General features: G+C 46.8%; 1 protein-coding gene across 5 annotated transcripts in view; it reads right to left on the bottom strand.

The window, feature by feature from the left end:
• Positions 1 to 3280: 3280 nt before the first annotated feature.
• LOC140429747 (ephrin type-A receptor 5-like) overlaps positions 3281 to 22529 on the bottom strand; it is a 457733-nt gene continuing 438484 nt past the window's right edge. For 4 of the 5 annotated variants that reach the window (XM_072517111.1, XM_072517112.1, XM_072517108.1 and 1 more), the window contains 2 exons: positions 13322 to 13477; positions 3281 to 9573 (listed from right to left, as the gene is read on the bottom strand). In XM_072517111.1, the coding sequence (XP_072373212.1) occupies positions 9468 to 9573; positions 13322 to 13477 (262 nt within the window). In that variant the 3' untranslated portion in view covers positions 3281 to 9467. The remainder of the gene's footprint in view (positions 9574 to 13321; positions 13478 to 22529) is intronic. The other variant, XM_072517109.1, reaches the window with a different exon arrangement.

Below are 22529 nucleotides of genomic sequence, written 5' to 3'. Positions count from 1 at the left end.
CACAGAAAATAAATTCACATCTGTAGGATCCCTATTTCCATATATTTATGGACATAATTCATATATTTTCAAACTCTCTATAGCAAGAGACATATCAGTACCTGTAACATGCAGCCGTGTATTGGATTGTGGCAGATTGGAGGCCGGCTCGATACTTTGGGCCTTTTAACCCCTTGTTTGATCCTTTTGTTACTGGAGTGAGGGCTGGAGTGGGTTTGGGTTAGTGGGAGCGGGAAGGAAAATATAGCTTACAATTGAGCCCTTTGTTTTAAGCCAGTGCAGGTTTGTGTCAATCACAGGCTGATTTGCTCTGATTTCAATTGGTACAAGGAGACTGGGGAATTCAGGGCAAGGAGAGCCGTTAAAATGTTTTTAAAATAACTTATTTACTCCTCTGATCCTGTTGCCTTCTCACAACACCCAAATCTTAACCTGCCCATTCAAGCAGGCGAGCGGATCCCCTGCATCCATTTTGCTCACCCCCCCCCCCCCCTTCCCCCCACTGCAAAAATGAAGGCCCTTGCATAAGATAGGGGCTGTTTATGTGAATCAGTACAATTTTGGATCAGTCAGGATATGTTTCTGTCAGTCTAGGCAAGTCGCTGCTTCCATCACAATTTATGGGGATTTGGCACTTTAAATTCTCCCCATTAAATGGGCGGTTCCCATTATCTTCTTGCTTCAAGGTCCCATCTATTATGTGGGTGACTCATTTGAACTACAGGCCATGCAAGAGCATGGAGGGGAGAGAACTAATTTAAACAAGAATGAAAGGAAGGCACAGACCCAGAAACAATCTAGGGAGTGGAGATAGGAAATTAACCACAGTAGGAAGAGGGGGGGGACTGTGAGCCAGATGGGTAGAAGAGGGAATGTGATTCAAAATGAGAAGGGATGGAATGTGAAAGAGAATGGGACAAAGGGCAGGAGTGTGAAGTAGAATAGAGAAAAAAAATGAAAGAGAGTGAATCTAAATTGGTGGGGGTGGGGGGCGGGGGAAAGAGTATACACATCTCCAATATATTATCTTCTGTAATCTCCACTAGTTGCAAAAATGTAAGAGAAATGGTTAATTCTGTTACTTTCGCCTTTATTTATTGGCATCGTTGTTACCCATGTTAGGGGAAATTAATAGATTTAGTAAAAGGAGAATTAGAGCTAACACCCGTGCATGAAAGTAAATTGCACATGCTAGTTAAATATTTTGCACACCAGTGAACTTTGTCCACATCCAAAGATCTGAGATCAGCAAGAATCCTCCAGCAAAGCCTTGGTTGTTTACATCAGAGCAGATAGTCTCCATCTAGGAAAGGATAAAGGACCTGCTTCTAGGTGAAGGTTTAACAATAATCCCGTGTCGACAAGATTGGATATTAAACAATTTTCTGTATACTGATTAACATTGTGTATCTGTGACTTGGTGTATGCTGTATTGGAGAAGTGTGCTGCTTTGGGCGTGCCTTTGGGCAGTGCATTCCATGCTAAATCATGAATAAACAATTGTAATCTATACCCGAGCCTCCTGTGGTTCGTTCATAGAAGTCTACCAAAACTTCCAAAAGATATAAAACATCATGGCTGGAATTCCCCAGTCATCGGGATTCACTTTTTCCGCTGGCAGCGCTCCCCTGCCAGTGGGTTCCCCAGCGGCACGGGGTGGATGCAATGCGAAATCCCATTGACAAGCGGCGAGAGTACAGAATCCCATCACCAGCGAATGAAGTGCCACCGAGAAACAAGCAACTGGAGAAGCAGAGAACCAAGCTCCATAATTCCTCTTCAACAAAATTAGATGTAGCCACTTGACAGATATTCAACCACTGTGCACACTTGCACAATCATTTTCTGATCAATGTTGGCTTGTGCACCTCTTGAGCCTTCCAGCCAATTGCACAGATTCATAAAATTACCTGAGAAAGGTTTTTTAAGAATTGCAATATTTTCCTAATCTTGAGACTAATTGGGCGGGATTCTCCCAACGGGCAGCTAAGCGCCGACGCCGGAGTAAAAACGGGAGTGTTTTACTCCGGCATCGCCGCCCGTTCTGGGACCCCATTCTGCAGCCCACAGGGGGCTAGGATGCCCTCCGCCGCCCCAGCTGCCAATACCAGCCTGAATCCGTGACGCAGGGTCCACGCATGCGCAGTTGAGTCGACACCAACTAGCGCATGCGGAGTTGGGCCGGCGCCACCTAGCACATGCGTAGTGGCCTTCTTCCCTGAGGTGGCCCCGACGCCAAATGGTGCAGGGCTACAGGAGCCAGCGCAGAGGAAAGGAGGCCGGGAGGCAGAGGCCGGCCCGCCGATCGGTGGGCCAGGCCACTACGGAAGCCCCCCCGGGGCCGGGCCCCACCCTGGGGTTGGGGTCCCCTCCCCTTCCCCCCCTCCCCTTCCCCCCCTTATGTCAATTCATAAGGAGTTACCTTATGAGGAAAGTTTGGACAGGTTGTGCCTATAACCATTGACCTTTAGAAGATTGAGAGGTGAACTCACTGAAACAAAATCTGGAGGGGCCTTGACAGGGTGGGTATTGAGAGGATGTTTCTCTTATCAGAGAGATCTGGGCCGGAATTCTCCAGCCGTTGGGATTCTCTTTTCCTGCTGGCAGAACACCCCAGTTCCCCGGCAGAATGGGGTGGTTTCAATGGGAAATCTCATTGACAAGCAGCGGGAAGAGAGAATCCCACCACCAGTAAATGGCGCGCTGCCGATAAATACGCGGCTGGGGACCGAAGAATCCCGACCCAGAACTAGGATATATAGTTTAAAAATAAGGGGTCCCCTATTTAAGATGGAGATGAAGAAAGAGAACGGGTGGGATTCTCTGTCCCACCAGCCCCGTTTTCCAGCGAGGCGCACCCCCGCCGACAGCGGGATCCTCTGTTCCGGGATCCAGCCAATGGGGTTTCCCATTGTGGCCATCCCACGCTACCGAGAAACCTGCGGGCGTGCGTCCGCTACCGGCGAAGCGGAGGATCACGCCGCTGGAGAATCCTGCTGAACATTTTTTCTCTCAGAAGGCCATTACTCTGTGGAAGTCACTTCCCCAGAGAAGGAAGAGTCATTGAGCTAGATAAATTCTCGATTGATGAGGGAGTTGATGTAAAGAGGAAAATAGAATTGAGGCCATGGTAAGATCAGCCATGAACTTATCCAATGGTGGAACAGGCTTGGGTGCAGCCAAAGTCCTACTCCTCCCCCAAATTCATATGTCTGGATGTCCATATGTTTGTATGCCATTTATGTTTCTTAGTGATAAATAAATTGAGGTTCACAAAAGCTGCCGATATAAAAATTTATTTTTATGAAAATATAAAATTTCATATCTTACACTACAAAAACATGTACACAAACAAAATACAGACACAATGTCAGGATACTGTTCATAAAATAAATAAAGCACGCTAAGGTTGTTATTAAGTTTTCAGCTAGTTGTAAACAACTCAAAGCAAAATGTCAGCTTAACAGCATGTGCAATTACTTGTTACTCAGTTAATAAGAGCTTCAAAAGCTGCTGATTGGATAACTAGGCTTCTACTATAAGTTGCTTTGCTATATGAGAAATTGAGTTTCTTTCCCCTAAGTTGTCTCAGCTGACACATTACCTACAAAAGCATTCCATGTTCCTTTAGAAATCCCTATCTGCTTCCAAATAACTTATCATCATGATAGCATTGGGAATTGTTTTACATTCTTGCAATGGTGTAATGGAAAACTACAAATAAACACACACTTTATCTTCTTCATTAAAACGAGACATTGGTTCACATACCAGTCCTGATTGCAGTAGTCTACTGACCAAGATAAACTTTTTAAAGTAACATACAAAGTGGTACAATCCACCTTAAGTATCGCCAGTACTTTAATACTAAACTGCTTTTCGTTGTTCGTATACTGCCATGTTAATTGCTCCCATGCTATTTTTCATGCTTCTATCCCCTCTTCCATGTTGTTTTGTTCAGTGTTTGTAATCAGTATTGTACGTTTTAAAAGAGGATAGGATATTCTATCTTAATTTCTGCTAATAAACTCAACTTTTCTAAATTATTTCATAAAGTTGCTCTCTATTTGCATTGCCATTAGGATTGTTTTGTAGAGGTAGGTAAATTTATTTTAGAGTGGGTGATTTTATTTTCTCATCAAGGTGAGGGATGTCAATGCTGGGAAACAGCACATTTCTTCAATTTGAGTAAAGTTCACACTCGACTAGGTTGGGTGTTGCATGGCGACGTGCAGAGCAAAGCTTGGTTTACTCCACCCAGGAGTCTGCCTCCGCTGCTACCCGAGAAACAATGGGATTGGATGCCACTTTTCACGCCATTCCTGTTCTTGTATGCACTTTTAATCTGATCATTTCTGTCAAATTTGAAAAGGGCCCATTAAGAATTTGGCCGAGTCTGTTCAAAATCAATAGTGGCCACTGTAGCTATAGAGTTGAGTTGTATCCACCTCCATGGAAGTGGACGTGAGCTCCACATGCAGGCTTCTGGTCTAGCAATACGGTTGGAATTCCACAAGAAGCAGTTAAAGAACGGGCTCACCAGTATCACCTTCTCAAGAGCATGGATGAACAACAAATGCCAGCAATGCTTACATTCCGTGGAAGAATTAGAAAAAGGAGGGAAATCTTGTTTTTAAATCCTTCGATCAGCCACAAAAAGGTGATAGTGCTGCAGGGAGTCTTGGGTAACACCCTCCATCAGCACCACCCCTATTCCAACATGTTCCAGTTTCAGGCCCATGGACCACATCAACCTCAAATAGTGTTTGCACCCCATGCAAAAGAGGTGCCCGCCTACTGACCCTGCAAGCTGCAATGCCGATAGCCATGTGCTAGGCACAATCCCTTGGAAGTTTGGGGCTAGCATGTATAGATGTTTCAAAGCAATATAAAAGAGTGCAGCAGAATTTTCTCTTTGAGCACTGAGATATGGCAAACATTTCTGAATTCAAGGTTTGAAGTTATTTTGTACCCTTGGATGGCATGTGGAACCACAAACCTCAGTGCCTGTCAAATTATTCCACTTATCTCTAGCTCAGATCATGCACAGAACAATGCTGTGATGTTACTGTAGCCTAAGCAACATGATAGGAAAGAGAAGCAGAGAGACAATGGAGTGAAGGGTCTTTGTGATTTTCCCAGCAATAGTATGGAGACCTGTCCAAATCTCATTCACTTATGGATTGATTTAATTTGCCCAAATTATTATTAATCAATTCAGTTGATAACTGACTCAAATTTGGTGCAGTAGATTTATCACACCATTACCCTGATGGCTGGCCTTTTTTGCAGGTGCCTACTGCTAGGTGGTTTCACCTCTCCCTGCACTTCTTTTATCGGCCCCATTCAATGTCCAAATTGAGTTCTTGGAACCAATCAAGACCATGAATTCTCTGGTGATAGAGACTTGAATGGCTTAGCAAAGGTAAGTTTAAAATTACATTTTTGGGGCCAGGAGAATCTGGAGAACATCTATGGGCCCAACATACTCTGAGCCACAGTTAGTCCGGAAACTGGTCACTCACCCAAACTGGGCCCCCTGTCCCAACGCACCATATAATTACTCACCCCGGATGTACTTTGCACAATCCCTGGGCACCAAATAGTACACCAACCAAGATCTGGCGAGTTGCATTTAGATTCCTGTTTGGTGCCTGCAGCTTACTAATGCTACAAATTGGCTTTAAAATGGATCCGGTCTTTTGGCAGGTGGAACAGAAGGTTGCAAGCCCACTCCACTGGCTGGTCTTCTGAAATTTAAAGGTTACCCCCACCTGGGGTGACTGTCACTCATTTGTTAATTGTAAAGTGTGACATACTTCGATGTATTTCAATGATAAACAAACACAGTTCCACACATTTAAATTTCTCCTCTCTACCTATTTTTGAATAATAAACGTCACCTCCAGATCTATGCAAGATTGACAGCAAGCAGGATATTTAAATAAAACCCGATAAAGTAATAGCGCTATGTTGAATATAGTTGGCATTGCAAAGAAGCCGAGAAACCCACAGACTATTTTTGTACAGAGATAGAGTTCTCCTTTATATTCATTTCAGTTGAAAGATAGTGTAAATAAGACTCCTTGGCTATCCTTAATTAGATTATTTTCCTTTTAACAGTCAGTCTGGAATTAATTAACATCTTGGCTTTTGTTCTTAATGAGCCCCTAAATGTTTAAATGACTCTGGTTTGTTTCAGTATATATTAATTGAATGAATTAATCTGATTTGCAACTTCAAATTTCTGGATGATATTTTATGCAAGTAACAAGATTAGATTATCATCTTGAGTGCTCATGCATGAACCCAGGATCACTAGTCGGGCACTGAAACCCTCAAAACTGTTTTGTTACTCAATGAGATTATAACTGATCTGAATCCCAACTCCATCCATCTGCCGCCTTGATTTCATACCATTTAAGACCTTTGGTTCGCAAAATCTAATGATTAGTTGACCGAGCATCTACTGCTTTTTGTGGGAGAGAGTTCCACAATTATACCACAGTTTGTGTGGAGAATTGTTTTGTAACTTCTTTCCTAAATGGTCTCAGGTTTTAACCCCTTGTCCTAATCTCCTCTACTAGGGGGAAATGGTATCTCTCAGTTTACCCTATTAATACCTTTCAGAACCTTAAAAGCCTCAATCAAATGAACAGTTAATATTCCTGGGAGTAAAAACCTAGTTTATTGTAATAATTCCTCATAATCTAATATTGGTGCCCTGGTAACATTCTGGTCAATCTGTGCTGCACTCCTTACAGGTCCTATATATATCTTTTCATGGTGCAGTGCCAAGGGCTGTACACAGTATTTCAGATGTGGCCCAACCAGGTATTGTATAGCTGTAGCATAATTTCCATCCTTTAAAATCTAGCTATCTAATAGAAAGACTAACATTCCATGAGTCATTTTGATTATTTCTTGCATCTGGCCACCACATTTTACTAATCCGTAAACATGGACCTTTGAATTTCTTTGGACCTCCACTCTTCCTAGCTTTGCAACATTTTAAAAGTATACAAATCCATCAATTTTAGTCCAATAGAGATGGTTTTGCATTTACCTATATTGAAATCCACCTGCCATATATTTCACCCTCACTTAATCTACCAAATGGCAATTCATAATTTTTCCATTTACACTATAATAATAATCACTTATTGTCATGAGTAGGCTTCAATGACATTACTGTGAAAAGCCCCTAGTCGCCACATTCCGGCGCCTGTTCAGGGAGGCTGGTACGGGAATTGAACCCGCGTTGCTGGCATTGTTCTGTATTACAAGCCAGCGATTCAGCCCAATGTGCTAAACCAGCCCCTATTTAGTGTACCACCGATCTTTATTTAGTTGGCAAATCTGAATATATGGCTCTCCATTATGTTATCCAAGCTATTAATAAATCTAATGATCAACTGAGGCCCTGACACAGATTGTGTTATAGGACAGCACGGGTCACTTCGTTCCAGTTCAAGCAAATGTCCACTATTCCTATTCTCTGTCTCCTATTGCTAAATCAGTCTCTGAATAAAGTCAATCATTTTCTTTCAATTCTGTGAGCTTTAATTTTAGTTAACAGTCTCCTATTTGGAAGCTTATCTCATGCCTTCTGGAATTTCACATAAACTGCATAATTTCCTGCTCTACTACTTTAGTTGCTTCCTCAAAAAATTCAATTAGATGCTCAGTCACTCTGTCCTTATTATAGATCACAATAACTTCCCCAAGACAGATGCTGGGTTAAAAGGGCTACAATTTACTGGTTCCGTTGTCACTCCTCTTTTCAATCATGGAGTTACATTTGCAATTTTCCAAACTGAAGGGATAATTACTAAATCAAGAGCACTCTTATGGGTAAAGCATTGCAAGTTCCCCACCTACTTCCTTTCGAATCCTGAGGTGGGAACTATCAGAGCAAGGTAATTCATTATTTTTTAGTGCCATTCTTTTTCTAATGCATATTGTGCCACCATGCCCCAGCTTCATAATAATGACATCTCACTGGTTTATTGAAATACATTGAATGATGTGTAGTCACTATGTTTGCAAGATGGATGCAGACTAAACTTACCTCAGGAAGTTAGGTCCAATTTATTTCAGTCTAATTACACTTTTAACAAAGTGATAAATAATTACAAATAAACAATCTCTCTGCAGTGAAAATTGACTATCACAAGCACGGGTTCTCATTCTTTTAGGTTTTAATTATTGTTGGAGATTTAAAGCAAAATGATTTTCCTTTAAGTCTCATTTTATTCTCGCTCTTAATTTGATCTTTAACTCTTTGCTTTGCTTTCTGCACCTGATTTCACATTGAATTCACCCACTTTACCTTGCACTTTCTTCTTGGTCCTTGTGCTGTTACTTTCACAATCCTCCAATCTGGTTAATTAAGGAGTTGCACAGTTGCTTGCCCTGTTCAGGTCCCAGATGGTTTCTTTCGCTTGCTGTGACATTATTAGCGTGCAAGGGCAAGTTTAACTTATGACTGCTGTTGTTAAGTACATTCCTACAGAAAATTATGGCCCGTAATCTCTTAGTCAAGTACTCCCTCACCAGCACAAGTTAAGGAGTACAATTGCAAAACACCTCTCAACATCACACACTGACCAGAACAAAAAGCAGGGTCCTTAAATCAAAGTTTTAAGAAAGTGTCACTCATTTTAGTCAAATCATACAGTTAGTTTTGTTACATAGAGAAAATTCTGTACCCTGCAGTAGCAAACTGTACAGTATATACACATGAATATTCAAATATAATAAGAGCAAAGTAAATATGTACGTTTTCAAATAACGTGTTTCATTACGCGCTAACATTTTTAATCAATAAATACATACTGAGCAAGACTGAGTCAAGCAAAGACTTTATACACTACGTTCTATAACTTATTAAATACAGCATGTTATATCTGCACTTATAATTTACAAAACATCTTACTACTAAGTAGTAAACTCAATATTGCTCTTCAATACACAACTGTCGGTCATTAAGACTTGATACAGGAAACTTACGTAAACGATTATGGATCTACTGCCATTTCTCGATGAATTGAAATTGTCTAGAAAAGTCAGATGCTCCCAAAGGAGAATTAGAGTCCTTTAATGCAGGAAAAATGTTAAAGGTGCCAATACCATCTTACAGAGGAGGAACATGTGTGCCAAGGTATTCAGTGCTGTTCGGTGTGAAAGTAAATGGATGAACTGTACCCCTTATTGAACCTGTCTCCATTCTCTGTGCTCCAGGGATGATGATTCCAAGGTTTAGGGATTTAGCGAATTCAAATACTGGAACAGTAAGGTGAGCATTAATTGCAATCTGTTGTTCCAGATAGTCATCCATCCATCTTCCCCCATCCCCACCCCCCACTCCCCATCCCTCACTTTTGCACCCAGGAATAAATACATGTCCCAAATCAGGAAAATTAAAAGTGCTGAATGGCTAGTGACAGCTCAAACGATTCTAAGAGTCACACAGGCATCATGCCATTCATAAACTGGACTCGCAGCTCCTGAATACTGTTCATGATCTTCTTTTGGTGGCCAGCAAGACCCACACCAATTCTCTTCAAATCTCTGTGGGAATACAATGCAGTAATTTTTCAAATAAAAAGTACAAAGGCTTTCCTGTCACCACCTAAAATGTATATTGAAAAGAGTGCTGGAGCAATATAGAAGTACATTAGGCATGAGTCGTAGATGCCCAAGACTCGCTGGGACAATAGTAACCCACCTTGTCTTTGGTAAATATGTCTGAGCGCAGTGCATGACTACTAATCCGCTTGCTTTTCAGAAATTGTAAGTTTTAATGTCAAGTTGGTAGACAGACCGACAAAGGTCAATGGTCATTCTCTATATTCTTTACGTTGATGAAAACCTGTCAATTATGCCCTGGGTATAATTGTGCACATTACGAATTCCAGGATTATCGCCTTCCTGGGCAGAAACAATATGAGTGGCTGTGGTTCGAACGGGGAGGTGTTGAGGTTGTTGGCGGGTGGGGTCAAATAGGTTGGGAGGCTGTGCTTTGGCTCCCTTCCCAATCCACATCCTGCCAGCAACTGCTTATGGCAAGCGAGATAGGGGTGATTGTCCTGGAGAAGTGGCGGTAAGAAAATGAAGGGAGGGGAGGGGAGAGAGTAGCAGGGCTCACTGCTTCTGCTGGTATTGGTCAGGTTCACCAAGAAAAATCCAACCAAACTAAGTTACAGCTGGAGATTTTAAAATTTAATTGATCTCAAAGAGGACAATCATAATTCATGTGAACAGGTTAAGTTGGTGGAAAATTGAAACCATACAATGAAATTGATTCCAAATGATAAATGTGTGGACGCAGATGCAAGCCGACACAATGATGCATGAGCAACAGACATGTGAATTGTCCCACATTCCCGGCATTTTTTTTCCCGGCTATTCGGCCCATCGTGTCTGCACCGGCCCTAGGAAAGAGCAGCCTACTTAAGCCTACACATCCACACTCTCCCTGTAACCCAGTAATGCCATCTAACCTTTTTTTTTGGACACTAAGGGCAATTTAGCATCGCCAATTCATGTAACCTGCACGTCTTTAGACTGTGGGAGGAAACCGTAGCACCCGGAGGAACCCCACGCAGACACAGGGAGAACGTGCAGACTCCGCACAGACAGTGACCCAAGGCGGGAATCAAACCTGGGACCCTGGAGCTGTGAAGTCACAGTGCTAGCCGTTATGCTACCGTGCTGCCCAGCTGACATGCCAGCTGGAGAGTCAAGAAGCAGCAAGAAAACAGAAGACAAAAACTAAAAAGTGAGCAAATATGAATAAAGATGATTCACTCAGCATATTTATCCACTCTGGCGTGAAACAAACAGCCCAGAAACAGGAATCACAGCAACTTAATTCTTTGAATAATAATGCACAAAACTTTCTTTGTACCTTTCAAAATACATTTTCACATTCACAAAGCCATACTCAGTGCATTCTATAAGCTGGACATTAGGGCAGAAAGGAAAAATGGCAGCAGCAAAGGGGCAGCAGAATGACAAAAGCAGAATATTGCAGAGGCTGGAAATCTGAAAAGAAACAGAATATGTTGGAAATACTCAGCAGGTCAGACAGCATCTGTGGAAGGAAACGGAATGAATATTGCAATTCAATGATGACCTTTCATCAGAACTGAAGGCAGGCAGAAATTTACTGGTTTGGAGCAAGTATAATGGGGGTGGGCGTGAAAGAACAAAAGGGATGTCCGTGATAAGGTAGAGGGAAAGCCAAGAAAGTGGCAATGAAACAGAATATGTCTCCAAATGAGGTATCAATGGGTGCATAACAACCACTGATGCAACTTGAAGGAATATAGAAATGTTGCTGCTATGAACTATTCACGCAACCTTTAGACACACCTATTTTCTCACTTCTGATGAAGAGGCATCCTGACCTGAAATAGTCAGTTAGTTTCTCCCCATGGATACTGGTACTACGCAGATCTTCATTTACTTTCACTACCTTGAGCCTAAAGTTCTAATGTTTCAGGGATACTCAACCACTTTATCTTGCACAGCTCACAATTACATTACCTCTCTCTTTTTCCTGTGGGACATGGGGTACAAGGTTCTGTGCAACATTGTGCACAGCCAGTTTTAAGGCATGATCTTCCGCCGCGTCCCGCCCGAACGGGGGCACGTCATAGCCGGTAGGTGCTGGGAGCAGCCTCTTCTAGGATTTACCCGGCTCGCCATGAATCGTGAAAACAGGATCTCTCGAAATGTCGTGATCTGGATCCCGCCCATTATGAGTGGAATCAGTAATTGGCAAATCTGTATATTGGAGTGAGTAGTTAGTCTCACTCTCATATGCAGCTCGCCTGATCCACTCGAGATGTTGGGATCTAACACTTGGAGACTTAAGGCGAGCAATGTTCTGTTCTGGTCCCCACAAAAGTAGACCAAGCTGAATAGCACTTGGTGGGATCTCCCAGGGGATCGGAGCCCCCTTGCCGAGTGGTTGCCCTCTGGGCAGAGTGGTACCCTGGCACTGCTGTTGCCACCTTGGCATAACCAGCCTGGCACCCTGGCAGTGGAACCCAGGTGCCAGCCTAGCACTGCCCAGGTGGCACTGGCAGGGACATTGCCAGGCTGGTGGTGCCAGGCTGACATGTGCCCATGCCGGGGTTTGGGCCAGCGGGTGTCTTGCCGGTGTGAGGTGGGATGCAGAGGGGGCCCAAGGGCCCCATTATAGATGAGATGGGGCATTGGGGGATCCGAGGGGCGTGTTGTGGGGGGGTTGGAAGATTGGATTGGAATTTAAAAATGGCATCCCGATCTCCTCCTGCACTGTGAAGCTCTGACGAGTGGCGCTCCGCAGTGCAGGAAGCAGGATTAAATGCGGCCTCAGCAGGGCATTCCCCGCTGAGGTCCCGGATTGCAACAGAGTCCGTTCGATAGCGTGGTCTTTCTCGGTGCTCTAAGGGCTAAATGCGCTCGACTCGGGACTCTGTTGCAATTCAGTTAGATCATGCCCTTAGTGTGTGGATATTAAATGATTCAATCCAAAGGTGGGTCATGATAAAAAGGTGGTGAGCATTCCTGGATCGCAGAATCCTAAAAGTAATTTGTAAATTCTTTTAGTCATAGCCAGAGAACTGCTGTATTCTGGGTTCGAGCCCAACACCAGGACTTGTTGCCCATGGAAGCAGTCTTCATAATATGGTCAACGGACTGATAATTAGCTTGGGAATCCTTCCACCACTTCCCCCACTATTTCTACAAGGGTAAAAAGTGGTGTAGGCATGAAGATAAGCTTTAAAAAAGCCCACTGCATTGCAGCATTCATTCTTAAGGCTCATGGTAGTGAGAATCTGTGAAGACCTGTGCAGTAGCAAATTGCTAAAATGTATATCCCTAAAACTTATAGATTTGAGTTTCTGAGGATGTGAAAGAAAATATTTGTATCAACGGTGTTGGTATTCTGATGGGTGTTATTTGAATGTTAGCTCAGGTAAAATGCAATGATAAAATAATCTTCCTTTAATGGGAATGGATGATGATAAAATAATGACAATCAGATCTGCTTGACGATTGACGTGATTGTGTTCAAGTCAATGACAAGATCAAAGTCAGCGGAGGTAAACATGGGGAATATTGCCACTGTCACGTCATAGTGTATTTATGGGACAGGACACAAAGTACTGATCAGTTAGCAGCACAGTAAGGCGCAAAGACACCTCATTCATTGGAGATTGCTTTTCATGGAGTTCAACACTCATGTAGAATCATTTGTTGTACCCCACCCTGCTAATTCCTGCCAAGCTGCCTAAACAGCAAAAGAGAATGAGAAATTACTCACTCTAAAGTTATTTTTGTCACAATATCCAGTGAGGTATATCCACTTTCATTGAAATTCTCTGTGTACCGTCCCATCTTAAGAGTCTCCAGCCATTCTCCCACAGATTGGTAGACACAAAGACCCACTGTATTGTGCTCCACCAACAAGTTAGACACTCTAGTATGAACAGAAAAAGCACATAAACAGTCTTATAGAGTTAAAATGTTTGGCAAACCGTCTTACACTTGTTTTCAAACATCTAATGCAGTGATGTAATTTGCAGTGGAATTCATCATATTGTGCTCATTTATGAAGTAAACAAGACTAGATTTGTTAGCCTGATAAAAGGCTTGCAAGCACTTTCTCATCAAGACACATTTATTGAATTATATTTTGTACATAGAGACTGTTCAGAACTGGCCGGATTTTGCACCCAGTAGTGATGGACAACACTTGCCATACGTTACACTGACAGCTGCCCACGGGTTCTTGTGGGCTTTCTAGCACCTGCATTTGGTCATCGGAGTGCAATAAAGTTTGGTGCCCTCTACAGGGGAGTTATGAGAACAGGGCAAATCAATCAGATCGAAGAATCTTTACTGGGAGGTACAGGAGGAAAAATTGGACAATTGGACAGGGCCTGAAACTGGGGTTGGTGATTGTGATGAAATATCATCTGGCAGCCATTGCTTCTGATGCAACATGTAGCCAGCGCTAAGTGCTGAGCAAGGGCACAAAATTAGAAGAGGCTAGCATCAGTTAACTATCCTGCACTGCACCTATTAAAGGGGAGATGCATTGAGGATGGAACAGATGCTAAAAGCCACTCTAAAAGTGATTTTGAGGTGTAGAACACTCATTAATGGCACAACCTGGCAGAAAGCAAGCTCCAAAGATTGTTCGACACTGCACTGCGTATCTTGGAGAGGTATCCCGCAGGGAAACAGGAGACCCCAATGACGACCATTTCAAAAGACAGGTTGCCCGAAGTCAAGCACCAAGTACCTAAATGCAGTGCACCAATTACCTCACACAAATGTTCAAAGAGAGTGAAAATAGCCTCAAATGCCAAATCCCACCAACTGTGTTATTAGCCTCACATATTGCTCAATGCATTAAATAGTCAGTCACTCACCTACCAACAACCTCTATCAATCACAACTCACCTAACATACATAGTGTTGCCTCCCTGTCACATATTTAGCACTGCTAAAAGCGTCTGCATATGAGCAAAGATTAAACAAGTTGGGGTTGTACTCATTGGAATTTAGAAGAATGAGAGGTGATCTCATTGGAACACATAGGATTCTTAAGGGCTTGACAGGGTAAATGCTGAGAGGATGTTTCCTCTCATGGGAGAGTCTAGGACCAGAGGACATGGTCTCAGAATAAAGGGTGTTAATTTAAGACAGAGATGATGAGGAGGAGGAATTTCTTCTCTCAGAAGGTTGAGTCTTTGGAACTCCTTGCAACAGAGAGCTGTGGGGGCAGAGCCCTTGTATATAATTAAGGCTCAGGTAGAGAGATTCTTGATCTGTAAGGGTTAATGGGGAAAGGGCAGGAAACTGGATGCGGGGAATGTCTGATCAGCAATGTTCCCATTGACTGGCGGTGCAGGCTTGAGGGGTCAAATATGCTACTCCTGTTCCTGTTTCTTATGGTCTTATCTCACAGCCTGCACACTGACAGCTATTGAACCATTCCACCCAAACATATTGCAGCAAATTCAATGACAGTTTCCTCTCGCTTACAGGACAGGCTCGTGGGTAACCAGAAGCAACAAGACCTAAACAACAGGGGACTGGCATGACTCAGAGGGCGGGGTTCTCTAAAAATGGGGCTACGTCCCCACGCTGGCGGGAATACCGGCACCAACGACTCCGGTGTCAATGGCCCCCGAAAGTGAGGAATTCTCACATTTCTAGGGGACTAGGTTGCCGCCGTAGTCGTCCCCGCAGCTCCAGCTGCGCATGTTCGCGCATGCGCGGAATGGGCCATCGTGATTTCGCACATGCGTGGACCGGCCGGCATATTACCGCGCATGTGCAGGACGGCCGGCATGTGTCCGCGCATGCGCGGGGGTTCCCTTCTCCGTGCCGGCCCCCGGGCAATATGGCGGAGCCCTACAGGGGCCCAGGGCGGAGGAAAGAAGGCAGGCCACAATTCTCCGGACTCGTTACGCTCTCGCTCAAGTGAAATAAGGCCGGTAAATAGCAGGAGAAGCAGCAAACAGGAATCGTGTCAGGCACCAGTTTGCGATCCCTGGACGGTGTACCTGAACACTATGGGATGCAACACCACACACACAGCCAATATCCGAACACGCAGGGGATGGGACACTGCTCCGTGAACATGTCCATGGCCGGAGGGTGGGAGCAACGGGGAGGGGGCCAGCACCCAGTCCAGGTGACGTTACGAGTGGGTGTCCGGGGTACAGGGTCTGGGATCCGGTGAGGGGGGGGGGCCTGCTGTGGCCAGGAGTGCATGGGCAGGGCATTCCAGGTGGGGGAGTGGGTTATCAATGAGGGAGGGTCCTGCGGTGGGAGCACCGTTGTTGTCAGTCTAACGCCCTCTCCCATTCCTTACAGATATTGAATGCTATGACAGGGATATTGGATGCAGAACTTGCCCTTGTGGTGCTACTGGTAGGCCGGATGGCCAGACGGTGGAGACGGTTGCAGCAGCAGCTGAGGGCTCGCTCACACCCATCAGCTGTACTTGGTGTGCCCGGGGATTATGTGTGTACGCACGGTGTGGCGGGGGGGGGCTGACTTGAGAGATGAACCAAGGATTCGGAGGTCGGCCGCATTAAGGAACCAAGTGTCATAGACATCACACTAATTGTGCACAAGTGTGTTTAATGTGTAATACAAATCCTCACTCTCCTGATGGTGCAGTCCCCCCCACCCCTCAACCCCCTCCTCACCCCTACATACCCCTCCCAGATACCCTCAGTGATCCTCGATGTGCTTTGCCTTCCTTGCTCTACCGCTGTGTCTAGGTGTGTCCCCAGGAAGCACACCTGAGATGGAGGCAGCCGGCTGCTTATCACGTCCCGTGGCCTTCGATGCCCCTGGCGGGTGTCCTCTGGGGCTGGAGGGTCCCAGCTCACTTGTTGCCAGCCCATGTGCTGGCTGTGAGACGCGGCCTCATCAGAGGGAGTGCTGGTGGCCACCGTCGCCATCCCATGGGATGGGTACGGCCTGGCACCCACCACCCCTCCTCCCGATTGGTGCCCATAGGGCCCTAGGGTTCACGTTGGGATGTTGGGGCAGCTGATTCGAGCCCCGGTTGCCCCTGCATCGTCTGGCTCTGCCAGCCCTGGCTGTTCCCCATGGTCAGCACCATTGTGTCAACGCCCTCGACAATGCTCTGCAGCGCCTCAGCCATGCCCATCTGGGAGCGGGACATGTCCCACAGAACCCCATCGAGGTTCGTACTGGATCACTTCTCCCAGTGAGTCAGACATTTTCTCGTGACCCTCAGCCATGGCCGTCACCGACTGCGCGACGCCTTGGACACCTTCACTCATGGTGCCGGCGTTGTGCATCAAGCTCTCCACTGTGGTCGTTACCATAGCAGTGTTGGCATCGGTGCCACGCATTGCCGGCGACAACTCCAGCGCCTGTAGTCTTTGGGACTCCTCCAAGTGACTATGGATCTGGTGGAGTGACGCTGATATCTCCCTCTGAATGTCCTGGCCGCTCCATCAGCTCCGGGATGACCTCTTCTACAGACTCAGCATTAGGCTGGGACACAGCTGGGTCCTGGGATCCAGCAGAGCTCCGACTGCTGTATTGCCTGGGGGTTTCTGCCTCCACCTGATGTGCACCAGCAACAGTGTGGTGCTCACCAGATTTTGCCCTGAAGCCAGACTACTAACATGTCCCACCGAGGTTTCTGCACTGGTGGAGGGTGGGGGACGACAACTGTGACAGGACTATTATGGTGGCATCCTCAGAGTTCTCCTCCGAGGTGGTCTCCAGGGAGACAGGAGAGGATGTCACCCGGGATGGGCCAGTGGAGGACCTGAGGGAGAATGGACATGTGCTCAGTGGAGGGATGGGTCAGTCAGTAAAGCAATAACAACTCACATTTGACAGATCATTTGGTTGGCGCCCAGTGGCTCCTCACCTCTGCGGCATCCGCATTGGTGACCGCCCTGTCCACGGCCACACTGGTCACCTCCAGTGGGTGCTCCTTGAAGGCGGTGAGGATTCAGATGTCTGGCACCCCTCCACCAATCTGGTCCCTCCCGCGGCGATTGTGGGAGAGCTTTTCCTGAGGAGACACAGAGAGGGCATCATTAGCCACACGCATGGTTCCGAGTGGTGATGGGGGGTTCTAAAGGGACAGTTGGGGAGGTTAAAGGAGGAGTGAGGTGGAGGAAGGGTTGGGGGGTTGAAGGGAGAGGGGGAGTGGAGGGAAGGTTGGGGGTCGTATGGAGAGTTAGGGGTGGATGCTCCCATGGGTTTGGAAAGGTCTTGGGGGGGGCGGCGGTGGTGTCTACTCACTTGTGCTGCCCGGTGTAGGTCATTGACCTTCTTGCTGCACTGGAGGCCAGTCGTCCTGGTCACACTGCCCGAGCTCACTGCTGCCACCGCCTCGTTCCAGGCGGCACTGGCTGCCCTATGGCTGATATTCCTGGACCCTTCAAGGAGCGAGACATCCCTTCCGGCCTCCACAGTGTCTAGCAGCCTCCCCAAGTCAGCATCCCCGAATCTTGGGGCTGGTCTCCTCGGCGCCAATTTTGCGAGCTGGCTACCGTTGGCTGAGGAAATGCAGCTTAAGTGCTGCTCGACCTTGTTAGCCGGGGGCTGGAAAGCGCGGTGCCGGTGAATCAGCTGGCGAGCCTTCCTTTGCGGAGAGAAGCCTGTGAGGCCTCGTTAAGTGGGCCAACTAAGGTTGATTTGTGTTGCTGGCCTTGCTGGGCCATGGACCGAGAAGCTCGCAGCAATTTCCCCTCACTACAACACTTAGAAATCTTTCTGGAGAATTGTGCCCTATATTACTGTTCCTTCGTTGTTGCTGGGCTAAAATTCTGGAACTCCCTCCCAACAGCTCTGTCCACAGGAGTTTAACAAGCTGGCTCACTACCATTTTCTCAAATAAATAAATAATAATAATTGCTTATTGTCACAAGTAGGCTTCAATGAAATTACTGTGAAAAGACCCTAGTCGCCACATTCCGCCGCCTGTTCGGGGAGGCTGGTATTTGCCAGCAAATACCACACTCCATACATTATTTTTTTTTGTAAGTGTGGACACCATAGGTTGCTGTCTGATTTACACTATAATAACAGTGAGTGTTGATAGCCTGAGCATTATTATTACTGAAAAATCCAGGCCAACATTCCTACTTTGAAGCTTGGTCATTTTATAGAATGTAGAAATATGGCTATGTTTAGCCATGGATCATTATTTCACTTTATAACCAAGGAAACTCTATACTATACCTATAGCACGTACACAATAGAACATTCTACGGACTGGGTCTTGTTTCATATTCCATATTCAAAAACACAATGATGATTATATTAGCTCCAAGTATATCAGGTGTTACTGATAGCAGGCCTTGATGTCCAACATGATTTTGCAGAATATGATACATTTACATTGAGTTAGCTATTGGACAGTACCTGTTCTCAAGTCTGAAACTTTTTCTCACTGAGTTGTGCAGTTTTGCTAACATTTAATTGGGTTGTTGCTGGTTAATGTGATAGAATGTATCTATCTGATTGATGCAACGAAAGAAAAAAGCTTCAAATATTTTCACCACTCCCCAGCAACCAACTTCTAGATTTTGCACATTTTTGAGACAAGTGAATCGAATTTGTGTTCTTAATCTGGGGCGAAATTCTCCCCCAACGGCGGGATGCCCGCCGACTGGCGCCAAAGCCGGCGCAAATCAGACGGGCATCGCGCCGGCAAAAAGGTGCGGAAGTCTCCGCATCTTTGGCGGCCTAGCCCCAACATTGAGGGGCTAGGCCGACGCTGGAGGGATTTCCGCCCCGCCAGCTGGCGGAAATGGCGTTTGTTGCCCCGCCAGCTGGCGCGGAAATGCGGTGCATGCGCGGGAGCGTCAGCGGCCGCTGTCAGTTTCCCAGCGCATGCGCGGGAGCGTCAGCGGCCGCTGTCAGTTTCCCGCGCATGCGCAGTGGGGAGAGTCACTTCCGCCTCCGCCATGGTGGAGACCGTGGCGGAGGCAGAAGGGAAAGAGTGCCCCCACGGCACAGGCCCGCCCGCGGATCGGTGGGCCCCGATCGCGGGCCAGGCCACCGCGGGGGCACCCCCCGGGGTCAGATCGCCCCGCGCCCCCCCCCCCCCAGGACCCCGGAGCCCGCCCACGCCGCCTGGTCCCGCCGGTAAATACCAGGTTTGATTTACGCCGGCGGGACAGGCAATTCCTGGGCGGGACTTCGGCCCATCCGGGCCGGAGAATCCAGCGGGGGGTCCCGCCAACCGGCGCGGCCGGATTCCCGCCCCCGCCCAATCTCCGGGAGCGGAGACTTCGGCGGGGGCGGGATTCACGGCGGCCAACGGCCATTCTCCAACCCGGCGAGGGGTCGGAGAATGACGCCCCTGATCTCTCTGCTGTCAGTGGGCAGCTAGGGTCCCTTCAATCAGCATCTCTCTCCATTGTCTTTTCTGTCTGTTGTATCTGATCCTAACAGCAGTAAGTGAGCAGCACACATATACCCACTGGACCACTATAACGTGTGGTTATCAATTCCTTGCCACTGAGTTACAACAGCAACATTGGTCTGATTTGTCGATCCTGGGTCAGGAGTGCAGAATCGGGATATTTTCCAAATCCACAAACTTGATCCTGGAGAAAGCCGGAGTGTTGGATTCCTGTCTGGGGTAGTGTTTTTTTGGGGGGAGTTTATAAATAAAGACTGCACTTAATTCAACAGCATGGTTCCTGACGTCTACCCATGGTGGGATACTGGGCACGGTCTACCACCCACGTCACTCCCCAATGGGAGGGAACATGGCCGGTAGATTCCTGTGAAACCTCCCGCAGGCATCCTGACAGCCATGACATCTCGCGGGTTCTACCCAAGTCCTGCGTGGCATCGAGATTAAGAACCCGCTTAAAATGGGCGGGACCAAGCCGTGCTCGTATAAGTTGGCCTGAAATCTACCTATCGCCAGTATCTACCGTCTCCCAGGATCTACCAGCTTCCCCAGGAAGGCTGCAGCTCGGCGCCTTTCAGTACTGGTCCCCACAAATATGGACCAGGCGGAACGGCACCCGGTGGTCTCCCAGGCCATCAGAGGCCCTGGATGGCCAGGGTTGGTTTAGGATGGCCCGCTGGCCCTCCCCTTGGAACATGGGCATCTTGGCATTGCCCGGCTGGTATCTTGGCACTTCCATCCTGGGACTGCCAAAGTGCCCGCGCAGCACTGCGAAACTGGCAGAAGCACTGCCAGGATGCCAATGCAAGGGTGCCTAGGGTGGCACTGCCAAGGGTCAGGGCCCGAAGGGGGCCATGCCCATGAAAGGAAGGTAGAGGGGGAGTGTGAAGGGTGGGGGTATTCAGGGCAGTTAAGAATGGGCCTGTTGGAGGTTGGGGGATGCTGGTTGGGGGTCCTGTTCGGAGGGGCCTATAAGGAGTGTGGGGGCCGGAAGAGGGGGACCCCCAGGGACCCCATTGTGGGGTGTCCATAGAGGGGTGTGCCCATGGGTGTGGGAGACCCACAAGCCCATTTAGAGATTGGGGCACCATTTCAAAATGGCGGCCCAATCTCGGAGTTCAGCTCCCCAGTGACCGGATTTACCCGGTGTTCATGCCGGCGGAAAATTCCAGTTGGCAACAGCGTGACTGGTAGTTCCTGTTGGCGGGCTTCTTCCCTTGCCGAAAAACATGTCGTGGGGTGGTCGGTAAATCCCACCCTCTAAGTGTGGGCTGAACCGGTGAGACACTCCCCAGGACCCAAAGAAGTGACTAAATGCTATTAGATCGTGGTGGGGGATTCGCCGGCGGGAAATTCCTAGCAAACCCCACCACAAATGACACCGAGGAACTTTTCCATTAAATTGCACCCACTGGGTGAATTGGCACATTCGATGTAAGAGCTAAAGGTGGTGGGTGGGGGTCATGAGTTGCACTAAGTTGGCATAGGTGCTATAAAGGCCTTGGGGGTTGGATAGGGGGGGCATAGGTTGGCATGGAGGGACATGGCGGGTGGGTAGAGGCCATGAGGTGGCCTGCGTTATCATGGCTGCGGCATCGGAAGTGTATGGGGGTTGAGGGGGTGTGAGGAATGAGGACTGGAGGGTTGTTTTTCTTTTATTGCTTTTTAAAAACTATTGGACATGGAGCTGGGGCTTAGGGTCAGACCTCCGCACCGGCAGGCTGCGCACACACTCCGGGGCCGGCAGGGCGGGCCTGACTCACAGAGAACACGCCATCCTAAAACGGAAATCTGGGGCACTTCCTCCTGGGTCAGATTGCAGAGCCAGGAAATGTCTCGATCTGTGCTTCCAACCCATAAACGAATATCCAGGCCAATGCATTACCCACTTAAATTCCAGTTGAAGTTCAGGGATAGGACTCTATTCGCTGAAAAAGGCTTCCCTTTTCCAGCAATTTGGGCAAATCAGCTGTGCTAATCAGAAACTGCGTGATAGGTCAACTCAGAGGCCTTACCAGTTAGCTAGCTCCTTAATGAACACGGTTAAATGAGAGACACAATCATTGAAATGGGAGAAAAATTATTTTATTCAATTTTAATAGTTTCTGACATGGTTAAAATGCTGTTTTTTTTTAAGGACCCAGGACTTTGGACAGAATGTTGCCGAAGATAAAAGAGCAGAGGGCTAAGGTAGCTCGCACAAACTACACATGCACACATTTATAAGATAAAGACTTCCAAGTTGTATTTCTCAAAACGTCCCATCGCAAAATAGTTTCAGTTTAATGGCAATACATGAATTACAAGAAAATTGAAGTCAATTCAGCATCAACTTGACAACACATATGAAACAACCTTTGGTTCTTTGTCTCATACTAGTCTCCGCATCAATTCAATAAGCTTCATAAGACATAAAATTATAGTTTAATGAATCCGCTTTGATCGGTTTGAACCTCCTTGCAGTCTCTAAACTTACAAGGAAACTAAAATCCTACCCAATCATTTTTATCTTTGAAAGACCAAAGGATGGGGTTGAATGTAGGCAGTTACTGACTTCAAGCACAGAATGCTGCTCTTTACTCACTAT

The sequence above is a fragment of the Scyliorhinus torazame genome, chromosome 9 (assembly GCF_047496885.1).
Source record: "Scyliorhinus torazame isolate Kashiwa2021f chromosome 9, sScyTor2.1, whole genome shotgun sequence".
NCBI lineage: Eukaryota > Metazoa > Chordata > Chondrichthyes > Carcharhiniformes > Scyliorhinidae > Scyliorhinus > Scyliorhinus torazame.
Note: the sequence above shows the minus strand (reverse complement) of the source record. Positions and strands in the feature narration are given on the sequence as shown.